Source organism: Gambusia affinis, linkage group LG14 (genome assembly GCF_019740435.1).
Source record: "Gambusia affinis linkage group LG14, SWU_Gaff_1.0, whole genome shotgun sequence".
NCBI lineage: Eukaryota > Metazoa > Chordata > Actinopteri > Cyprinodontiformes > Poeciliidae > Gambusia > Gambusia affinis.
This window is the reverse complement of record NC_057881.1, coordinates 21,349,082-21,369,923: the sequence shown is the minus strand read 5'-3', so window position 1 is coordinate 21,369,923 and position 20,842 is coordinate 21,349,082. Positions and strand designations below refer to the sequence as shown.

At 40.7% G+C, this 20,842-nt stretch overlaps 1 protein-coding gene across 2 annotated transcripts in view; it reads left to right on the top strand.

Moving 5' to 3' along the window:
* Positions 1 to 6,051: 6,051 nt before the first annotated feature.
* fndc5b (fibronectin type III domain containing 5b) overlaps positions 6,052 to 20,842 on the top strand; it is a 28,746-nt gene continuing 13,955 nt past the window's right edge. For both annotated transcript variants that reach the window (XM_044138795.1, XM_044138794.1), the window contains exons 1-4: positions 6,052 to 6,487; positions 10,730 to 10,848; positions 12,562 to 12,760; positions 18,702 to 18,791. In XM_044138795.1, the coding sequence (XP_043994730.1) occupies positions 6,406 to 6,487; positions 10,730 to 10,848; positions 12,562 to 12,760; positions 18,702 to 18,791 (490 nt within the window). In that variant the 5' untranslated portion in view covers positions 6,052 to 6,405. The remainder of the gene's footprint in view (positions 6,488 to 10,729; positions 10,849 to 12,561; positions 12,761 to 18,701; positions 18,792 to 20,842) is intronic.

Genomic DNA, 20,842 nt, shown 5'->3' with positions numbered 1-20,842 from the left:
TTTGGGAGCCAGCAACGTGAACGCTGCCAAATCACATCAGCTGCAGAGGTGGAATGATGCTAAATGATTAGCAGCAAGCCTGCAGACTGGTAGAGGTCTGCATATTGTGACTTTTCTCACTTTATTTGAGGACAGCAGAGTAAATGGACATTTAACGATTTTCAAAACGACTTTCTGTGGAAAACGGTGAACAGCAGCTAATGTCTCCTTTACCGATCTGAAAATATATAGTGATGAAACATCAGAAAAGTAAAGAGGTGCACCAACTAATTTGAATTTACACTAAACGACGACAACCAAGAGAGTAATTTACTACAGGCAAGATATAACGTGCATGTAATTTTGTAACAGAGCCCCACTTTGAAAACACTGATCTATCCCTTCAAACATAAAAAGTCACCTGCAGTCTTTGATCATTTGAGTGATGCTCAGAATTTTAAATTTGGCTCTTGTTGGCCTTCTTCGTCTTTGTCAAGCATGTGAAAGGATAAAATATGTCCCCTTTTCTGCAGCGATTCCTGAAAAAGGGATGCAGGCGCCGCTGGCATCCTTACGTGGCATTAGCCGCCAAAATTCAGCCTCATTTCACCGCATTTCACACAGTCCTGTCTGATGAGTGTTACTCAGCGCCGCTCTCAAGCTCAACCTTCACACTTCAAAACCCACTCCATCACCATCGTCGTCGTCATCGTCTTCGTCAGGTAAAAAGTCAAAGTGTGAACTTCTTTTGATGGGGCGTACCTGGTGTGAGGTCTCTCTTTGTGACCTTTGACTCACTTATGGCTCGACGATGCAAACGCCGTCAGAATGAGAACCGCAAGTGCTGGGAATGACCCAGGTGAGAACGGGGACCTTTCTTTTCTGTTCTTAGAGAGATACGTCCTATTACGGTGGATTTAATCACACCGCCTTGAATATCTCCCAACTCTTTAGAAAGCAGTTATGAATCTAAATATGTAATAAATCCTTCAGTGTTTCGAATGGACGAGTAACATTTTCTAAACAGTATTTTTCCTTGCACCTACTAGAGAAACATATTTGAGTATTTCTACTTCTAAAATCTCAGATTTCACCATGTTGGCAGGTAAACAACATGGATTTTAAAGCCTTATTTTAAGGCTTTAAAAGGTATTATTTTAAAGCCTTAAAATAATACATGTTTTATTGAATCTGCAAATGTGAAAAATTTAGAAAAAAAAAATCCAACCAATAATTTGAGTACATTTCAGTTTCTGTCGACCACGTCGCTTCGTGTCCCAGCGGATCTTCTCTTTAAGGTGACTCACCTGATACTGATTCACCTGACTGCTGAGTTAACGTCTCGCCAGATCCTCCTGCGATGTCAGTTCTCCGTTGCTCTTCTTGTGACTGCCACCATGATTTGTAGCAAAAAATCCTATTATTTATTAATTATTCAAGTCAATAAATGTCCCAAACATTTTGTAAAATAAGCACATTGCAAAGTGATAAGGATATTCAGCCTTTCAAAGACTCTTAAAGGGTATGTCAAGTGACCAAAAACTATAGATATATACTGATATTTACATTCTACACAGCCTCATATTTGTTTGCTCTGGCTACAGCAGTTTTGTGCAGACTGTTACAAATTCCAAAGATTAATATTCAGCATCATATATCATTATTAACACTAAGTTATGCCATAAATTAAAAAGTGTTGCAATCAAAACTATCCATAATTCTGGCACTTTGTGGGTAAGTAAATTCAGCCTCCTTCACCAGTATTATCATCCCAACCCCACAAGTCTACGACATTCATGCTTCTGATAGGTGCATGTAAACTTCTGAGCCACACCAGAGCTCCGCTACCTGTTCTTCCTCTGCTCTAGAGGTGTGCGTTCGCCAGCCGGTGTTGCTCCTCGGGGCTCGGGTTGCTCACAAAGCCGTAGTTGTGAATTAGTAATGTCTTTCCAGTGCTGTTACCTTTTTCATGCCTTACTGCCAAATATAGAGACGTGTGCGTGTGCGACTGAGAGCCAAGGAGAGGTTATTATATAACTATTGCTGACCTCTGCCAACATCCTCCATGAGAGGATGCTGCTACAGTATGAGTGGCAGATGGTGAGCATGGACACGTTTTCACTGCATTTATCTGTTCTGAACGAAACAAACGCACCAAACTGCCGATGCGGCGTTTCGCCTTCACTTTGCCTCCTTACACCACTCATGTTGTTGAATTGGATTTTTTCTGTTTCGTTTTGTTTTCTTTTACCCATGTTTCAGGTTTCACTGCAGGTCAGAAGAGAATGGCTTTGGGTTAATGAGTGTGTCGGATGTAGAAACCCAACAGAGAGCAAAACAGAACAATAAAAACAAAAGACAAAAAAACCCCCAAAAAAACAATTTGGCGTGGCGACTGTAGCAACAACCAGAACCTGTGATGGTCGTAACGAAATCCATAGACCATAAAAAGCACATCTGGATGAGTCCAGAGAACTTATATATACATTCTTAGTTTTTATATTTTCTGGTTAGCTGCTGTGCAAAAGTACCAAAAACACATAAGTTTCAGGTGGAAACACAGATGGGATGCATTTGGCCTCCTCTTCCTCGTTGATACAGTTTCGTTTCGCTTACTGTGTTGTTTGACAAACGACTCGGTGTTTTTGGTCAATAATTACTGAGTCACTGATCGTAATTGGAACCACCTGCACTGTGGCGTTTAGCTGATTTGTACTCCGGATAAAGAGGAAACATCGAACCAACAGGATCTATAATCGCTTCACTTCCAAATGTATAATAAAGAAAACAGCCGGACTTCGACATCCTGGACTCGGACCGCGCCGGTATACCATCAGCAGAGGAAATGTCGATTACAGACGGTTGCATTCTGTCTTAACCTCTGCTGAGAAATATTATTACTTAAAGATATTTATTGCAGCTTAATAAATAGACCAGTAAATGGAACACAAATTGTTGGTTAGTTCAATCTGATGTCACCTGGAGACATCTCTTCAACGACAGTAAGATACATGTTTTTGTCTGAACATCAGAATCACATCCAGACTGTTTGATGTAATATTTCATTTAGACAAACTAAAAAAAAAAGAGAAAAAAAAGGCTTGTTGAAGCAGATATGCAAGTATTAACAACATATTAAAATAATAATTTTTTAGTTTGCAATTAGACATAAACGTTCTCTGAAGTTGAAATTCCTTGTAGGAAAGTCGAGTTTACCAACAACACAAACCCTCAAAATCCAATATGGCTGCCCCGCATATAAAACTCAACCGTATTTGAGATAATAAAGACTGCTTAGTTGCATTCCTGCAAATTTGTATGTCGGCAAACTTATTACACACACACAAAAGCTGTCTGTCCTTCCACATTAAACATGACAGTGAGGTGTTGAAAAGCACAAAGTGAAGATGAATAGTATTTTAGTTTGCTTTTTCTGTTGTTGTTTAATGAGCTTGAACTTGAAACATTAAGATGGAACTGAACCCAGTACCAGCGGGTAAGTGACTCATTTATTTCTACTCACCAAACTGACAGCAATATTTCTTGTGAGTGACACTAAAGTAGGGGAGTCCAAACTTTTTGTCACAAAGGTCAAAAGTATTCATGGCCCAGGAAAGAAAAATGTAAAAACTCAAATAAGATCAAGGAAAGAACATAACGAAATTTTGGGGAGTGTTATTCATGGGTCATCCAACACTTAGCAATAATTTTGCACGTTTGTTCTCTTAAATGAAATACTTTTCAAATACTTTCCGAACAAATTTATTCTCAGTTTACAAGAGCGGGATTCGGGTCACTTTCTTTCACAACGCTTGCTAAATTTAGGCAAGTTTAATAAATTAAATAAAAGCTTCAGAAAAGCCCAATTTTCAGGAAAAGTCTCTGGGTAAACATGGTTCTGCTTATTACACAAGCTTGGCTATTACAAGCTTATTACTTATTACTAAAAAAGAAAATAATTGCCAGCACTTTGTGTCGTACTTGACATTTTGAGTTGTAAGAAAATTTTATCAATTGCAATTTTACACTGATTAAAAGTAAAATGTTCAATAAACAAATTTATGTTATTCTAAAACTGCTGTTTGGGGCCTCAAAATAATTGGTCCGAGAGCCAAAAATGGCCCCGGGGCCGCACTTTGGACACCCTTTCACAAGAGAAAACTCGAGTCCATCAGAGGCAGAACTATGGCTGATGTTTGCACTTACTGTAGAATAAGTGCAAACTCACCCAGATTTTGACGTAACAAGCTAAAGAGGTTCGATTGTAAAGTACCGAAAAATGAAAGAAAAGAAAGAGTTCAACGTGGAGTGATTGCGAGTTTTTATAATGTCTTCAACTTATCTTAATAAAGTGTCTCTCCTTTATTTTTTCCTTCAGAGAAATTCAGAGCTTCAGCGGTCAAACACATTCAGGGCGTATTAAGCAAGCTAATGGATTTGACGTTTTTCCTCCAAAAAGTAAAACAAATATCCTTTATAGTTGATCAGAGAGTGCAAGCGATGCAAATATTCTCCCTAAAAATGGACAAAGGGACACTGGGGGTCATTTCCATAATCCCATTTAGACAACAGTAAGTCCATCTTTGTGGTTTCATCGTCCCCTAAAAACAGGGAGAGAGATTCAGGGGCCGGTCGCCACATTTCAGATCTGCTTCCAAACTGAATCCAGAAAACATTTTTTGCTGCAAAAGCGAGCAGAGAAACAGAGTCGTGTTGAACACGCGGCACTTGAAAGTGACTTTGACTCTTAGGGTGCAGAACATTGACTTCCTTCTCTTTGTCTTTCCTCTTCCTCCCTTCTCCGAGGAGGGCGTTCTCTCCGACCGGTGCCAGCACTTTAATTGGAACCACTTTAGGAAATAACCTGCTGCCATCTTGTTTTTTTTTTTCTTGGTTTGTTTTAGCTAAAAGACAGAAGAGCAGCACATAAAATGTGAACCTTTGAGGGAAAAAAAAAAAGAAAAGAAAAAAATACAGCCTTATCCTTTGGTGAACGAAATGAAATCAAATCCAAACTGAACATGGTTTATAAATACAAACAAATATATTTGTTTGTTTATGTTCATATTTTATTTTGTTCTAAAGTGAATATAGAACAACACAAGATTTAAGGAGGAAATAAAGGAGACTAGCTTTTTGGTTTGTTTTCGCAAAAAAGGAGAAAGTAATTTCGTGGAATACAAACTGTTTTAAAGTTTGTATAAACTATTAAAGGGGCAGACTTTTTGTATATCGTTTTTATCCTTATCTTCAAAAGTTCGTCTTTATTTTTAGTGTTGTGCCCTTGGGGGCAGCCTTCTTCAAATCTATGAGAGCTTTGCCGAAGACCTCAAATGTGAGTCTGCACTGATTTTTTTGTCTTCTTTGAACCAACTTAAAAGTAATAACGATAATTTCTCACAGATAATTTTATTAGTTTTGCTCAAGCTAGAATTATGATTTGGTTGAAATCTGAATTTTTTTAGTCCAAAATTTGGATTTCTGACTGAAATTCTGTCCTTCCTGCCAACTAAAACATCTCTGAGTAATCTTGAATAATTTGCTTTACAATAACATTTAATTTCCCTTCGGGATCAATAAGTTGAATTTAACTGGTTAGGATCAACAATGTTTTCCAGATGCCGTTTCTACAGAAATCCTGATTATCAGGATAGCAGTATATCTCCTGAAGATATTGCTCGTGTTCATCTGTTGTTGACTTAAAATTTTTTAATAATAATTCAAGCAGTTTCGCGTTATTAATAATAACATAAGTAAAAACATCGCCCTTCACTCTTTTATTGATGATTTTGTTGCGAAACAAAATTTGGGGTTGAAAGGTCAAACAATCAGTGTAATTCATCCCGCTCACACACACGCCGTAATATTATTCTACTATATTTACCAACTCATTTAATGAAATGAAATATCTTCAGTGAGGTTTGTCTGTCTACTTTATTTATTTATTTTTTTTGTTTTGTTTTGTTTTGTTTTCCGGTTTCTTCTGTTAAGTGACCTCACGTGCACTGCTGCAGGTGTTTTTGCGTGAGCGTCTGCGGACAGCGGCACGTCGCTGCCTCCGCTCCCACCTCTCCGTCACCACCAGCCGGATCGGACTGACACTCCGAGCCGCCATCCCCTGTCGCCACACCGGTACTATCTCCCTCGCTTCCCCTCCACCCCTCTCCACCTCCCTCTCTCTTCACCTTCATCTCAATCCCTCCTCCTCTTCGTCTCCCTCCGCCTCCTCCTTCGGCTGTTGTTGCGCCGCCGCTGCTGGCGCTTCTGCTGCAGCTCACAACTTCCAGAGAGCCTCATCTCCGGCACAACAAGTCCGCCCTCTGGCTCCCCCCTTACCGGCCGGGGGATGCTCGTCTCGCTCGCCTTAAATGCGATGCGATAAATGGGCCGCGCAGGATGTGAAGCCCCGCAAGAAGAAGCAGGAGGATGGCGAAACCGGGCTTGTCTGCGGCCGCGCTGCCGCTGCTCCTGCTGGGCTCCTTCCTCTCGGCGTCCTCCGTTAAAGCCGGTGAGTTGGACCACAGGTTGGTGAGCGATCACCGCAGGTAAACAAAGAAGAGCCAGGGAGGAGGTGGGGAGAAATGTACCGGCTGAGCAAACACATCCAGCGGGGCTGATGTGTGTCGGTTCGGAGCACCGCTGATCTGGTGTTAGGTTTAGCGGCATCCGTTTGGGGGACGAAGGGGGGACATACTGTCATGACATATGGATGTGATCTGCACTCACAATAAGCTTTGTTAAGCCAGAAATGATGGGGTGACATGAGGTAATCACGCTGCATTAGCATGATTTTTAGGATCACTCTGACACAAACGGAGGCAGAAATTGCCTCATAATCCAGGTAAATGTCTTGAAATTGAATCCAAAATGAGATTGTAATTCCCAGCTAGAGTTCAAGGCACACACACCCCCACACACACACGCACACACACACACACACACACACACACACACACACACACACACACACACACACACACACACACACATCTTCAGACCAAATGAAAGCGGTCTCTCCAAGGTGAGATAAAGCCTCGACGATCTTATCTCCAAGAGTTAGGATTTCCAAAGGACTAGCCGTCGTCTGTGAGCTTCCATTGTCAGGACACAATGGAAGCGAGATCTTTGGACTCAAACAGATTTCCCCTCTCAAGCATAACTCGCTGAAGAATTCAGGATATATCATCGTATAAAAAGGGCTGGAAATAATCTCGCAGGAAAAGTGACGGACGCTGAAAAAATGTCCAGAGAAATCTGAGTTGTCCAGATGAGGTTGAATGGAATAACTTGGATGATGCTGGGTGGGTGTGTGTGTGTGTGCGTGTGCGTGTACAAATCTCGCTCAGTTTTAGGAGTGAGATGTGTATTTCTGGAACCTTGTTTAAATCATTTGGTGACTTGTGGAATAGTTGGGAACGTTCTGGTACATTCTGAGGTGTGGCTGAGGCTAGAAAATCTCGTGAAAGTTTCTTCATTTTCACAATCTGTCGTATTACAACCTCTTCAATCCATTTCTTTAAGTTTGCATGTGACATCTCACACATCAATATTTAGTTCATCAACTGCAAACCTTACAGGACATGGCTATAGTCAAAGTCCAGACCTAAATCTAATTGACAATCGGTGGCTTGACTTTATAATTGATGCTCACAGACAACTTGATCAAATACGTAAATGTCCAGATGTATACACCCCCACATATTCTTAGATTTTCATTTGGAAAACGTTTTGCTAACTTTTTATTGTCTGCCTTCCCACTTTATGTTGGTTTACCTCAATAAGAATACATAGAGGGGAGAAAATTTGTCTCTTTCATGCATTTGTAGTTCTGTAAGAGATTTGTTGCAGGGGTCCCCAAAGTGGGTCTTCGAGGGTCGGCGTCCTGCATGTTTTAGTTCTCTCCCTGGTGGTAGTAACAACCTTCTCAGCTTGTCAATCTTCTTCTTAGGCCTTCTAACGAGCCATCATTGGATCCAGGTGAGTTAAACCAGGGAGAGAACTAAAACATGCAGGAGGCCGGCTCTCCAGGACCGACTTTGGGGACCCCTGGTAATGGATATTTGTCCAGATGTTCGGGGACTTGGCCTCCACAACTTTTATGAGTTATTATTAGGGGTGCGCCGATTTATCGGCCACCTGATTTATCGGTGCCAATTTCCTTAATTTTGGGAGATTGTGATCAGCATATTTTTACGTATGAAGCCGATCTTATCCACCGATCTTATCTACCTTGGCAAAAGTCAACGAATCTACCACTCTCCTCTTTTGCTTTCTGTTGACAAAGGTTTGACTGATAGACCGTCCCATCGGGTCATGTCTGCACATTCACAATCAACAATAGTGACCCCACTGTTACCAACTCAACAACTTTCTTGCTATATTGAGCAACATTTCAGACAAAAAACTGGTAGCAGGTTAAGCTTTTTAAAAGATCGGTATTCGGTGATCGGCCAGAGACTGCAATCGGTGCACCTCTGGTTATTATTTTCCCACATTTATTTCACATTTGTGACGCTTCCTTCTTCACAAATGTGAAGAAGGAAGCTCTGTTCCTTCTTCACATTTGTCCATTTATTTATAGGAAATCTATAAACTTAAGTTTTGAGTTCCTACCGAAATTTCTATTTCAATACAACAATATTGGTGATAATTTGCCAAGCTGTGGAAAACAGAGGAGTACAAAAGAGTTAATTGAACACTCTCCATGCAGATCTTCGTGTCCATAAAAACAAATTCTAAAAATATATACAAAAATACTATGTACACCTACAGGATATCTGCTTGTACACTTTTTGACGACTCAGAAACTAACTTAATTAGGAGACGAATGAAGGCTAATAGTAATGTTAGCAAACTTAATACACAAGAGCTCCCCTATTCCAGTGATCATTTTCACAGTTTTCACAAGCAGGAAACCACTATTCCTTTTTATGTACAGCTGAATTTCTATATTTGAGCTTTACATACTTTGCTAAGTGCCAAATTTTAGTGAGGCACGACAAATTGTATCAAAGTTCCAATTTTGTTAAGGCTAGAAGTAGAAAAGTTACCAACAAAATAAGTCAGTGAAGACCTTGCTTTTTGTTTGTGAATGTAAGAGGAAATTATGTCAAACTTTTTATTTTATTTTAGTTTAAGCGGTGCTGTGACTGAGTCATTACTCATTTAACTCAGTCAACATACATTTTAAATTTGGCACATCATAATAGTTGTAGTAAATCAGTGTGGTTACTGTGGCAGCACAACCAAGCTGTAACAACAGCATTAGCTTAATACTACTAATGCTAAACGCAAATAACAACCTCATTAGCATAATACTTCTAACACTAAACACAAGCAAGCTGTAGCAACTGCATTAGCATAATACTGTTAATGCTAAACACAAGCAAGCTGTAGCAACTGCATTAGCATAATACTGTTAATGCTAAACACAAGCAAGCTGTAGCAACTGCATTAGCATAATACTGTTAATGCTAAACACAAGCAAGCTGTAGCAACTGCATTAGCATAATACTGTTAATGCTAAACACAAGAAAACTGTAGCAACCGCATTAGCACAGTTATACTAACTCTAAGGGCAATTGAGCTCTAACTACTTTGTCAGAATAATACTGCTAATGCTACAGATAAACACCCGCATTGCCATAATACTGCTAAAGCTAATTAGCACCATCTCAGCTGAAATGGTTGACTTGTTAGCTGGCATAAATCAGCTAAATATTCAAAGGAGTCAGTGGGATGAGATTCCAGACATTTTCTTGACACTACATGTCTTGTTACTTGCTCATCTGACTCCTTAGAGTAAATATAAACTGCCAATGTTTGCTCATTAGTCAGAAGTAAATATGAGATGCTGGTGAGACTGCCATGGAAATGATGGGCAAATGCTGATAATTGCCAATTAGGGTGCATCCCGTAATGGGCTGAAAATTTCAAAAGTGTTCAAGTATGCTGTATAAGATAACCAAGAAGTGTTAGAATAACTATGTGGAACATTTTATGTTGTAGTCTTTGGTTACATTTTAAGAAAGAATAGCTTTAGTGTTGAGGAAGACCAAGGAGTCACTATTGTTTTTTTGCTTCCTGAGTTCAAACCCAAACCAAGGTCTAACTCTGATGTTAATTTGTCGAGCTGGACTCAAGGGAAATCCAATTTCGAGTCGACTCGTAGAGGACCTTGACTTTGTTGTAACTGACACACACACTTTCCGTCTGTAAAGTCACACACACGCACGCATTCAGCTCTATCCCTTTCTGCACTTCAGAAATGGAAACGATTCAAACTTCAACTGGATCTGTCATTAAAGATTAGCGACGTATTACGTTCACCCAGGTGTGATTTCTCCTCTTTTCCAGCACAAACATTAAGATCAGTTCACAGAAGGATCGCACCGAAAGTGAATCTCTGCCTACGGAAGAGGAGAGGAGGCAAAGACCGAAAAATGTGTGAGAATTGGAAACAAAGACTAACGGGAAGCAGCGTCTTCCTGTGGGAAACCCCCTGACAGACTGAAGTGTGTTAATTAGGCTGGGTATAAATGAAAGGAGATTAATTTGTGGGTGGTGAGAGGAGGATCTGAGTGAAGGTGGGCTGAGAGAGCAAAGTAAAAAAGAGAAGAGTTCAAAGAGAGTGATCATGAGGAGGCTGTTCTGCTCGCCGCTGTAGGATTTATTATATCAATTGCAAAGTGTGGGAATATAGTATTTATGTTCTGTCCTTGTTAATTAAATATCCTTCTGCCTGTGTCAGACGCTGCGCTGTCAGCTCCACTCAATGTGACCATCAGAGAGCTGGAGGTCAACTCGGCTGTGGTGACGTGGGAGATCTTGGAGGGAGATCCCGTCATCGGATTCGCCATCACGCAACAGGTATGTGTGAGTTTGATTTTTTTCTTCTTCTTCATTTTCTTTAATGCCTTTAGGAGAGAGGGCCTAAAAATAATCTTCAAAACAAACATTAAAACAACAGCTGGGTCGTAAATTCAAAACCATAAAGAAGTACACCAGATGTTTTTAGGAGTTTGAGTTACAAAAAAATAATAATAAAAAAGCAGCACTGTGTTATTTTATTTCCCAACTTTGACTATGTGAGCCAATTCTTTGGCATTTTATTAACAAGACTTTAAAACATATGATATACATAAGTTCTGAAATCCTATTGTGCAAAACGTGATTCATTTATGGAGCTATGCTGTTATTACTGAGGATTTGTCCCTGTTAATTTTTTCTTTTGTTTACATGTGTGTTAATACTGCACACTTGATTGCACTCAGTTTTCCTGGCATTACAACATTTTTGATGGAATTTCATGAACGCTGATGTTTTTACTAACCGAGGAGGGGGAAAAACATCTTTTCCCCACCTCTCATTCATAAAGCTACATTGGCCCATTACGGAGAAACGCCTTGTGGTTTTGGATATCAAAGTTTCACCAACCAGAAATGTTTTGAAGCTTTTATTTAAACTAAAACAGTTAGCTAGAAGAAGAATTAGCATGTCTGAGAGCTTATTCTAACCAGCCATCATGAAAAGGTAACGGTGCCAAGCTTCTGTTCAAATAAGCATTTCCATTAAAACCAGCTGGCGTTGTATTTAACTGGTGTAATCCTATCTGTTTTTTAGATCATGTTCTATGAAGTACATTTGTTTAAAAAATACAGCACTTTGTCAAAATGACATTTTTGGCGCTTCAGCTAAATTTAGCCAACTTGATTTTGCATTGATGATCTAAGTATTTGTAGATGACCCTGATTTAAGTGTCATGAGCACAAGCTCTGATGCTTCAAATATATGCCGCATGTCTACAGCATTATGTAGCTATGTGCAAATTCTTATAGTATTGAAGCTAATAATCACTATTTAGGCAAGAAGGTTAATTATGTTGGCCACAGTAGTGTCAGTGTTTGCATTTCTGGCTATGAACAATAGAAGATATATTTTCAGATTCAACTTAAATCTTAACTTTTCTTAAAAATCTTAAAGTATCTCCTTAAATCTTCAAGCAAATCCTCTTGTGTTTGTTTTTGCCTGAGCACCAAAGTGATTCATCTTTGTGCACACATTCTTTCATTAATTATTCAAACCGGAGCAGAAAATTGCAGCTTTCAGAAACCTAGTTTCTGCTGCCACGCCGCAGCGCTTTGGAGATCCGTGTTAGATGAACATTTTGTCCTCGTGAAGTTTTAATGGCTTAAGAAATTTCCTTTTATAATTGCCTGGTAAATAAAAGTGCCCCAGAGGAGCTGTGGTCTTTAATCCAGCAGGAGCCAATTGACCTGAGCAAGCAGCTGTAGCGGGGTAATAATGGCCATTTCTAGGAGAGTGTACAAGGTCTGGGAAGCAATTTCTGTCTTTAAGCTTTACTGCATTGTTAAAAAAAACCCTGACAGGCTTTACTTAAGCTTTTTCCCCAACTGTTCCCCTGGACACATTAGCATAAATTAAGCCACAACATAGAAAACTGAAGTTACTTACAGAAATTTGCAGTGGTTACAATTAAAATTTAGTTTAAAAAAGGTAAACAAAAATGGATTGTAAGCTTGTTTTTTGGGGCTTTTTGTTTTCCCCTCTTGTCCGCCGCAGAAGAAGGATGTGCGGATGTTGAGGTTCATCCAGGAAGTGAACACCACCACCCGCTCCTGCGCGCTGTGGGACCTGGACGAGGATACCGAATACATCGTCCACGTCCAGAGCATCAGCATGGGAGGCAGCAGCCCCCCCAGTCAGCCCGTTCTCTTCAGAACGCCAAAAGAGTCTGAGAAAATGGCGTCCAAGAATCCCGGTGAGATTCTGAGTTTTTAAAACATCCTGAGTTGGGTTTCTCTTGGGCTTTGTGTGACGTGCCGGCACAATGTGAGGCATAACTGTGAAATGTACGAAAAATGCGATTTGTTTCACTCTGATACCCCTAAATAAAGTCACCCTGTTTGTAAATATGCTCTATATTCACTGGAAAAAAGAAAGCAGGTGATCCAACTTTAAAGAAAAATTAGTTAATTTGTAACAAGTAATCAAATTAAGTTTTATCCAAGAAATATATAAAGTATGTTAAGTTGTCATGTTAAACAAATGTAAATAAATAAAGTTTGACAAATTTAAATTGATAACTTTTTTAAGTTGAGCTCCATTCTCTTTTGTGTCACTTCTGTTGATAGGAGACTTATTAGTTGTGTACTCCACTAATTTGACCTTCGTTGGAAAGTGGCAAGAAGAAACACTGATATTTAGTAAATATAGAGAAAGGGCACTTTCTGTCCTCAATATGAAAAGGTAGGGGAAAAAATAGTAAACCGACAACGGTGGTGGCAGCATCATGTTGTGGGGAAGAAAACCTGCTGGGATACTGACGAAGATGGAGTTTCAACATCCAGCAATTAAATAAGCCCAAACATGCAGCCGACCAAAAAAGATTGCAATTGAATGTTTTAGATCCATTAATATTCATGTGCAGGAACGGCCCAGTCAAAGTCAGGAAGCGAATCCAATTGAGCATCTGCGGCCAGACTTGAAAACTGACCGTCGTAGACGCTCCCTATTGAATCTGACTGAGGTTGAGCTGATTTACGGGGTAACTAAAAAAACGGAAGACATGCACCCTAAAAAACAGGCACATGCCACACTTTTCAGATTTTTATATCTTATCCCTTTTAACTTCTGTTGATGCGTCACATAAGATCCCCAAAGAAACGCACCGAATTTTGTGGTCGTAACGAGACAAAATGTGGCGATAAAGTTCTCTGGCAGCGAGGTGCTGCGCCTGTCTCTGCTAGCATACTGTGAGCCGTGTTGCCGAGTTCCCCAAATGCTAATCTAAATGTAAATACATTTCTTGTGTATTCATCACACTTTTCCCATTCAGGACATGGTCGTGTAGCTTCTATTGGAACAGGATATGCTACAAACACAAAATGTGAGGGGGGAATTGAAATTCGGCGCATACGAGAGCCCGCGGAGAAAAAAAAAGAATGTAAGCCCGGTAGCATATAGACACGGAGGCAATCATGTATCAGCGCAGATGGAGTAAACAAATACAATCGGCCTCCTTGTTTCTCCCTCTGCTGTCACACACACACACAGAAAACTCTGCTCATGTTCTTGCATACAAGTATATTTATTTTTTGTATTATTATTACTCTGTTCCCCCCCACACACACTCAGACTATATATGTCATTCTATTTTCTGTTTCTGCGTCTCCCGGACGAAGAAACCACACAAATCTCAGGCGTGAACTCCTCACGCCTTCCGTCTTCTCCCTCACGAGTACACAGAGAGGCTGCTGGCTCTTATCTGGAGCGGCCCGTGGCACTCCCAGTTTTATAAGGTCCGACCCAGTTCTGCTGCCAAAAGCGGCCGCTTCAGAGGGACCCTGCAAAATACTAAAACGCTCATCAGTGGCGAGGCGATAAGAGGACGCAGCAGTCTGTTCCCTGGAAGGCCCCGTACTGACTGAGCTCGCCTTGGTCTGAACTGATACTGTATTTATATAGCAAAAGAAAACAATATCCATCTTTTGTAATGTAGGTTTCCTTCTCTGTTGTATTGAGGTTATGACACACCAAGCCACTATGGAGATTGAAATTTCTGTTCATTCCTTCTTGTAGAATAGTCAGAGCTTGGTCAGATTGGATTGAAAAAACATTTACAAGTCTTGCCACAGATTCTCGGTTGGATTCAGGTTTAAGTTATTCCATTGTAGGTGTGGGTGTAGTCATTGTCTTGGTGGAAGGTAGACCAAATCGTGATGTGGCCACTGTAGCTGTGTTTCCATCCACGTTTTTTTTATGCGCATTTTGTAGTACTGCAATAAAAAAGGTAGATGTAAAAGGCAAAATACAAAATGGCTTCCCGAATTTTGTACAAACGTTCTATGTTCACTGGAGGTGGTTTTTAGCCTGGCCATTCTGCTTGATTTTCATCTCCCTTCAGTGACTATCTGGGATTTCTCCCATTGAGCTGGATTTCTCCGGTAGGATTCCAACCGAATACATCAGCAAACAGAAGAAGAAGTTATGAACGACGATGTAGATGCAGATTTTCTACGGTGTTTTAGAATCATAGTCTGCCTGTAGTTTTTTCAATGGCAGCAGAGGAAGTGGACGAAGCCGTTCAGTCCGTGCTGGCCGCGTCTCCAAATATTGAATTAACATCAACAGCCGCCTCGTTCAAATTGGCTCTTCTCTCCACGCAGTGGACGATGGTTGTTTACAGTGGTAAGCTTCATAGCGTCATGACCAAATGTTTGGAATTAGGTAAAAAGACTTCAACACAGTCCATGCCTCCAGCAAGCAATCTTTTCTCAATTTCAGAGAGTCCAGACCTTCTGGGTGAAGTAAAGGATAGAACAAGCATCTGTTTTTATCAGACTATGTGTTACTTTGCTTTTCCGAAAAAAGTTAATCCTCTAAAGGGGAGACGAAAACACATTTGCTGAATAAGTTTTGACGTAGTGAATTTGCTTCCATCCACTGGTGGATCTGTTTCTTACCAAAGGCAGAAAACTAAACTAAAATAAAAAAAATTAAAGTCCAACCTGCTAGCTTGGAGGGAATGACTCTCTGCATTCTTTTCTCATTTGCAACCTCTGCTTCCTGTGTTTTACGGTCATGTGTAACAGGAACATCTGATGAAATTATGCTTTCATGGTTGATTCGCCTCTTTTGTCCACTTTTCTGCAAAGATTTGATTTATAAAGTTCACAAATAACAGTTACTCAATCCTGAGCAGCGGATTGTTTCTTTCCATTCTGTCCGACATCTTCATTGTCACTAACGGTGGTTGAAGCTATCGTACAGCTGCTGACAAACCCTTGCTTGCTAGCTAGCCAGCTGTTCTGTACCTATTTATCGCTAGTCATTTTCACCACCGGCTCACTTCTGTTGCCAACTTATGAGGCCAGACGCATTCTGTGAGAAAAAAAAAACTTTTTAAGTTTGGCTCTATGGTTTCTCTATAGTTTTTTGGCCTTAAATTTTACTCCCTGTGTCATTAAAAAGTTCTTTAAAATTCTTACATTTGACTCCCTGGAACCACCAGATGCCCTGAATGAATCAAATGAAATCTTAAGACACCTGGAATACGGCAACATTTTAAGGAGTGTGAATACTTTCGCAAGCCACCAAACATCCGGTCACGTGACATATATTTAGAGGCGTAATTTGTCTCGACTGTTGCCGAGCTCTGACTTTGATGGATGAATCCGGTCGGTGTTGGTGGAAGCATTCATTAGCTGTCCTGATTAAATCTCCCGGCCATTACTGCTCTCCTCCCCCTCTAAGCGGGTATTAATCAGCCTGACACCGCTTTGCATTTGTAGCCGCGGTGCGGACCGGCGCGCCGCTCGCCGCTGGGTTTCTGTCAGACAGTTTGCTTATCTTTCTAAGCCGTCTATCGCTAGGATGGAGAAAATACTGCAGGTGTTCCCGGTGCATCGAGCTAAATCGTTGGAAGTTTCGTGGTAGTCTTTCCCAGCAGTCACATTTTACAAGCCTCCATACTGTGGGACCCATATTGAAACTTTAATTAGTGTCTGTCTTCTTCTTGTAGGTTCTGCTTCTCCTTTTGTTTTGCAAGTGATATTTAAAAATGGTCAAACAATTCTGGACATGAGATGATTTGTTTTCCAGTGTTTTGACCTGTTTGACTGTTACTGAAAGCAAACCAAACTGACAAATTAGCAACATAGAAAACGACGATATTTAATGTCATCATGCCAAGCCCTCACAGACAGGAGTATGTAATTATTTCACATTCAGCTTATTAAAGTGCATAAACCTTCCACTCCTTCTGTCAGGCCTCGGGCTGCAGTTAAAGCTTAGAGGGATCGCTATGGTAACAGTGATCTTGACAGCCAGGCAGAGCAGAGATGTATGAGGAGCGAAATCCTAAACTCACCCAGACAAAGATGATGTGTCACAAAGGCCTTCATGGAACAGCGTCTCTCCCCTAAAGGCGACCGCGACTCGCGCCGGACCTGGAACGAAAACAAACATTTAGCTTTTAGAGCAGCGGGGTTCACTTGCTTACACAGCAACGGTCGTTTGGTGCGAAGAAACCGCGTAGGTTCAGTGCAGTTCGTTATCAGCGAGGTCAGTTTGTCATCTCTCTGGCATTTTGAAATACTTGACGTCCAAAATGTTTTACCCGCAATTGTCAGAATTTGTGCTGCTTTAACCAGTTTCAGTGGCATCTCATGGGACAAGTTATCGCAATATCATGACACTGTCGACCTCCGGTGTTTGCGGAGGTCCCAAAAAAAATCTGTGAATAATTTGGAGTTGGAATAATTTTAGTTAGGACAAGGCGGCGGTCCACTGTATTTGGAATTTAGAGGATGTCTGTAGGAGCTAGCTCTTTCCAGGTGGAGCTAGCTTAAGTTTAATTAGCACAGAAAAAGAAGTGCTGTCTACCATTAAATCATTTTTGTGGCAGTATTTTATCTTCCTAGTTGGTAAAATAAATAGCTACGTTGTGACAAAATAAAATAAATGACCATTTGTAAGCACTAGAGGGAAATATTGTTGTAAAATTGCAGCTAGCTAGCTAGCAGGTGCTGCTAGCTAGATTCCTGTCTGAAGCTCACTATTTGCACATTGACATTTTTGAAACGTGAACAAATTTACTTTACTGATTACAAGTTATTAAATATTAAACCTGCCTTCCATTTGTGAAAACATACCAATTGTAAATAAATGATGTAGATATATAAAACACAGCTCATGATCAGTTAAATCTTTATTCTATATGTGAAACAACAAAAATAAACAGGGAAAAATACTTATGTGGGCGTTCTGCAGCCAAAGCCAAACCTGGGCTGTATTTTTCTGCGCAGAATACAGACCTTTAAATATACGGTGAAATCTTTGTTTTATTTGTAAAATAAAAAAATTCCTTTAGTTCTCCTGAAAAAGTAAATGATTGCGAGCTCTGAGCACTTTGACAACCCTATTGTTTAATTCATATAACATATGCGTTGTCTCTTACATGAAGGAATGTTACAGTTGACCTTTAAGACCAGCTTCCTTCAGCCACTCTGTGGTTTCCTCATCCCACCTTCTTCTTTCCCCTTCTTCCAATTTTTGCTCCTATAGTTTCTCCAGCCTGTCCAATTTTCTGCCTGCACCAGATACAGGATACGGTTCCGCTGGTTCAAATGTGCGCTGGAAGCAACATCTAACTTCCACTATCATACAGCAATGTTGCCACTGACACACTGGACGGCGATTAAAATCAAAAACGGCCAGGCGGAGAAGGAAGTGAAAGGCGGTGAAATGTGTCGTGTTTGCTTTTCACAGCTAGCACGCAGAGGCAGGATGGCTCTGATGGCAGCGGAGAGACAGAGGCTGTAATTCAGAGTGTGTTCCAACCTTTACGGCTGTGATTGGTTTTATGCTGCAGTGGCCAGAGCGCTGTCAGCGAGGGAAAGCCCGGTGACTGATTGGGTGGGGGTCTGGGCTCCTTTTGTCCCTGCAGACGGCTGCTCTCACTTAGCTTTAATTACACAGAGCAGGGTGAAGAATTCACACCAGCCTGCCTCTCTTTCCTCGCGTCACCCATCTTTGATTCTTTTATCTTTCCCCGCAGAGTTTACGAGTGATGGGACATTTTTTATTTTATTTTATTTTTTTGCATTCTCTGCCCCAACCGCTGATGAATTACAGTGTCTTCCACCTTCCCTTTGTTGACTCTGTGTGTGTGTGTGTGTTGGTGTGTGTTTTCTCTGCAGATGAGGTGACGATGGAGGAGGTTGGTCAGGATGCCCAGCTGAGGGCCGGAGAGCTCATCATCATTGTTGTGGTTCTCGTCATGTGGGCAGGTAATGTTCTTCTGCGTTATTGGTCATTTATCATCAGGCACCTTCCAGGACGGCAGTACCTGTAGAGTAAATAAGCTCTCTGATGGAGTTGCTACTTGGGAACAAACATTCAGCTTCAGGCGCCATATTTCCGTGAGGAATAACTCCCTGCAAGGTTTTTTGGGCAAAGTGGGGAGACTTCGGGTTATTTTAGACAATATTCAAGTTTCCTAAAGGTCGCTGGAACTTTTTGGATTCGTATTTATGATCCAAAAAGTTCAGTTGATTGGATCTCTTGCTCCTTACCTATTACCTAAAAAGTTATGGCCTATCACTATAAACCTATTGTCTACGACGGTGCATTAGGGCAATTATTGATGGAAATTTTTTACTTAAAAAAACCCCCCACAGAAATATGTGAGTTTGAAAAGTTGGAAATTGGCTAGAAAAAAGTCAAAAATGTTGACACTGATCTCAGAAGATTTCTAGAAAAAGTTTAAAATATTATTAGAAAAAAAAAAAAAATTTGGAGATTGATCTCAGAAATTTTCTAGAAGAAAATACAGAACCTTCTGAGTTTAGAAAGTCTAAATTTGTTTTTTTGGGGGTTTTTTTCTCCACCAGGGGGTCTTTTGTGGGCTCTAGTGTCCCTTATATCAGTGGTCCCCAACCACCGGGCCGCGGACCGGTACCGGTCCGTGGACCAATTGGTACCGGGCCGCGCAAGAAATAATTAAATATGTCTGTTCTATGTATTGAGTCTGGAGGAGCTTTTATTTTGAAAATCGTACACCGGATGCCGAGGGTTGAGTCTTGTGCCAGCTCACAACGCGCCCCTTTCGATCCTCACAACGCACGCAGTCTCCCCCCCCGGTTCGATCCTCACAACGCACGCACGCACGCAAGGCTTGGGCCGGTCCGCTGTACTAAAAAGGTTGGAGACCACTGCCTTATATAACAGTACGCTGACAGGAAAGGGGGAAGACATGCGGCAAATGTCGCCAGGTCCGGGAATCAAACCCGTGATGGCCGCGTAGAGGACTGAAGGCCTCCAAACGTGGGTTGCGCTATCCCCTACGCCACCACAGCACGCCCACATTTATTTTTTTTTTTTTAGGTTTTATTGGCTCTAGTGACTTTTATTTGATAGCTAATTGACAGGGAAGTGGGTGATGAGAGAAGGGGAGGAAAGGCGGAAAAGGTCGCCAGGCCGGGAATCAAACCTGCAACGGTCACGTCGAGAACTAAGGCCTCCATATCTGGGTTGTGCTGAACCCCTGCGCCACCACAGCACACCCAAAGAAAGTCTACCTTTTTTTTTTTTTTTTTTTTAACTCACAAATTTGGAGATTGATCTCAGAAATTTTCCAGAAAACACAAAGGAAATTTCTGGGTTCCAAAAGTTAAAACAGTTCTGAAGTTTGTACATCTTTTTGTGTCTTACCCAGCTCTTTTATGAGTCTAGCTCTTAATCTGATTTGCTAAATACTATGTCTGGATTTGTAAATGATCAAAACATTCTGTTTATTTTTGCCACTTTTGAGAAAGGTGGCCAAGTGTTATTTTTAAAAAAATATCAGAGAAACAGATTAAAGACATGGTAATTATTTAACTTAGCCTGATAATTACAGTCCATCCTTAGAGAAGATCCTTTACTCTTCACAACAAACATAAAAAGGAAAAGTTAATAAAAGTGCACTTCGTATCAAATGTATGGATTCTTATGACGGGGCAGGTAGACTAGAGTAAAGTTTTAGAGGATAGAAATACATTCTGCTGGGCAAATGGATATAATATAGATTTCCTTTTTGGTTATATAAGGAACTTCTGCTTTGGCAGTAAAGAACAATCTCTCCTGTGACACTGCCATCTTCAGCTCCTATGTTTTCATGTATTAATCCTTATTACAATTGTACGATATGAAAAACTAATAACCACCACTTCCTAATGAGATTAGATAATACATCTTGCAGCTTATGTTCCTCTATTTCCTCTCTCTGTTTCTTCATTTTGCATTTCGTCTCTCTGAAGTCTCATTAAGCCATCTGCAGCTTCAGCCGGCGCTTTAGATT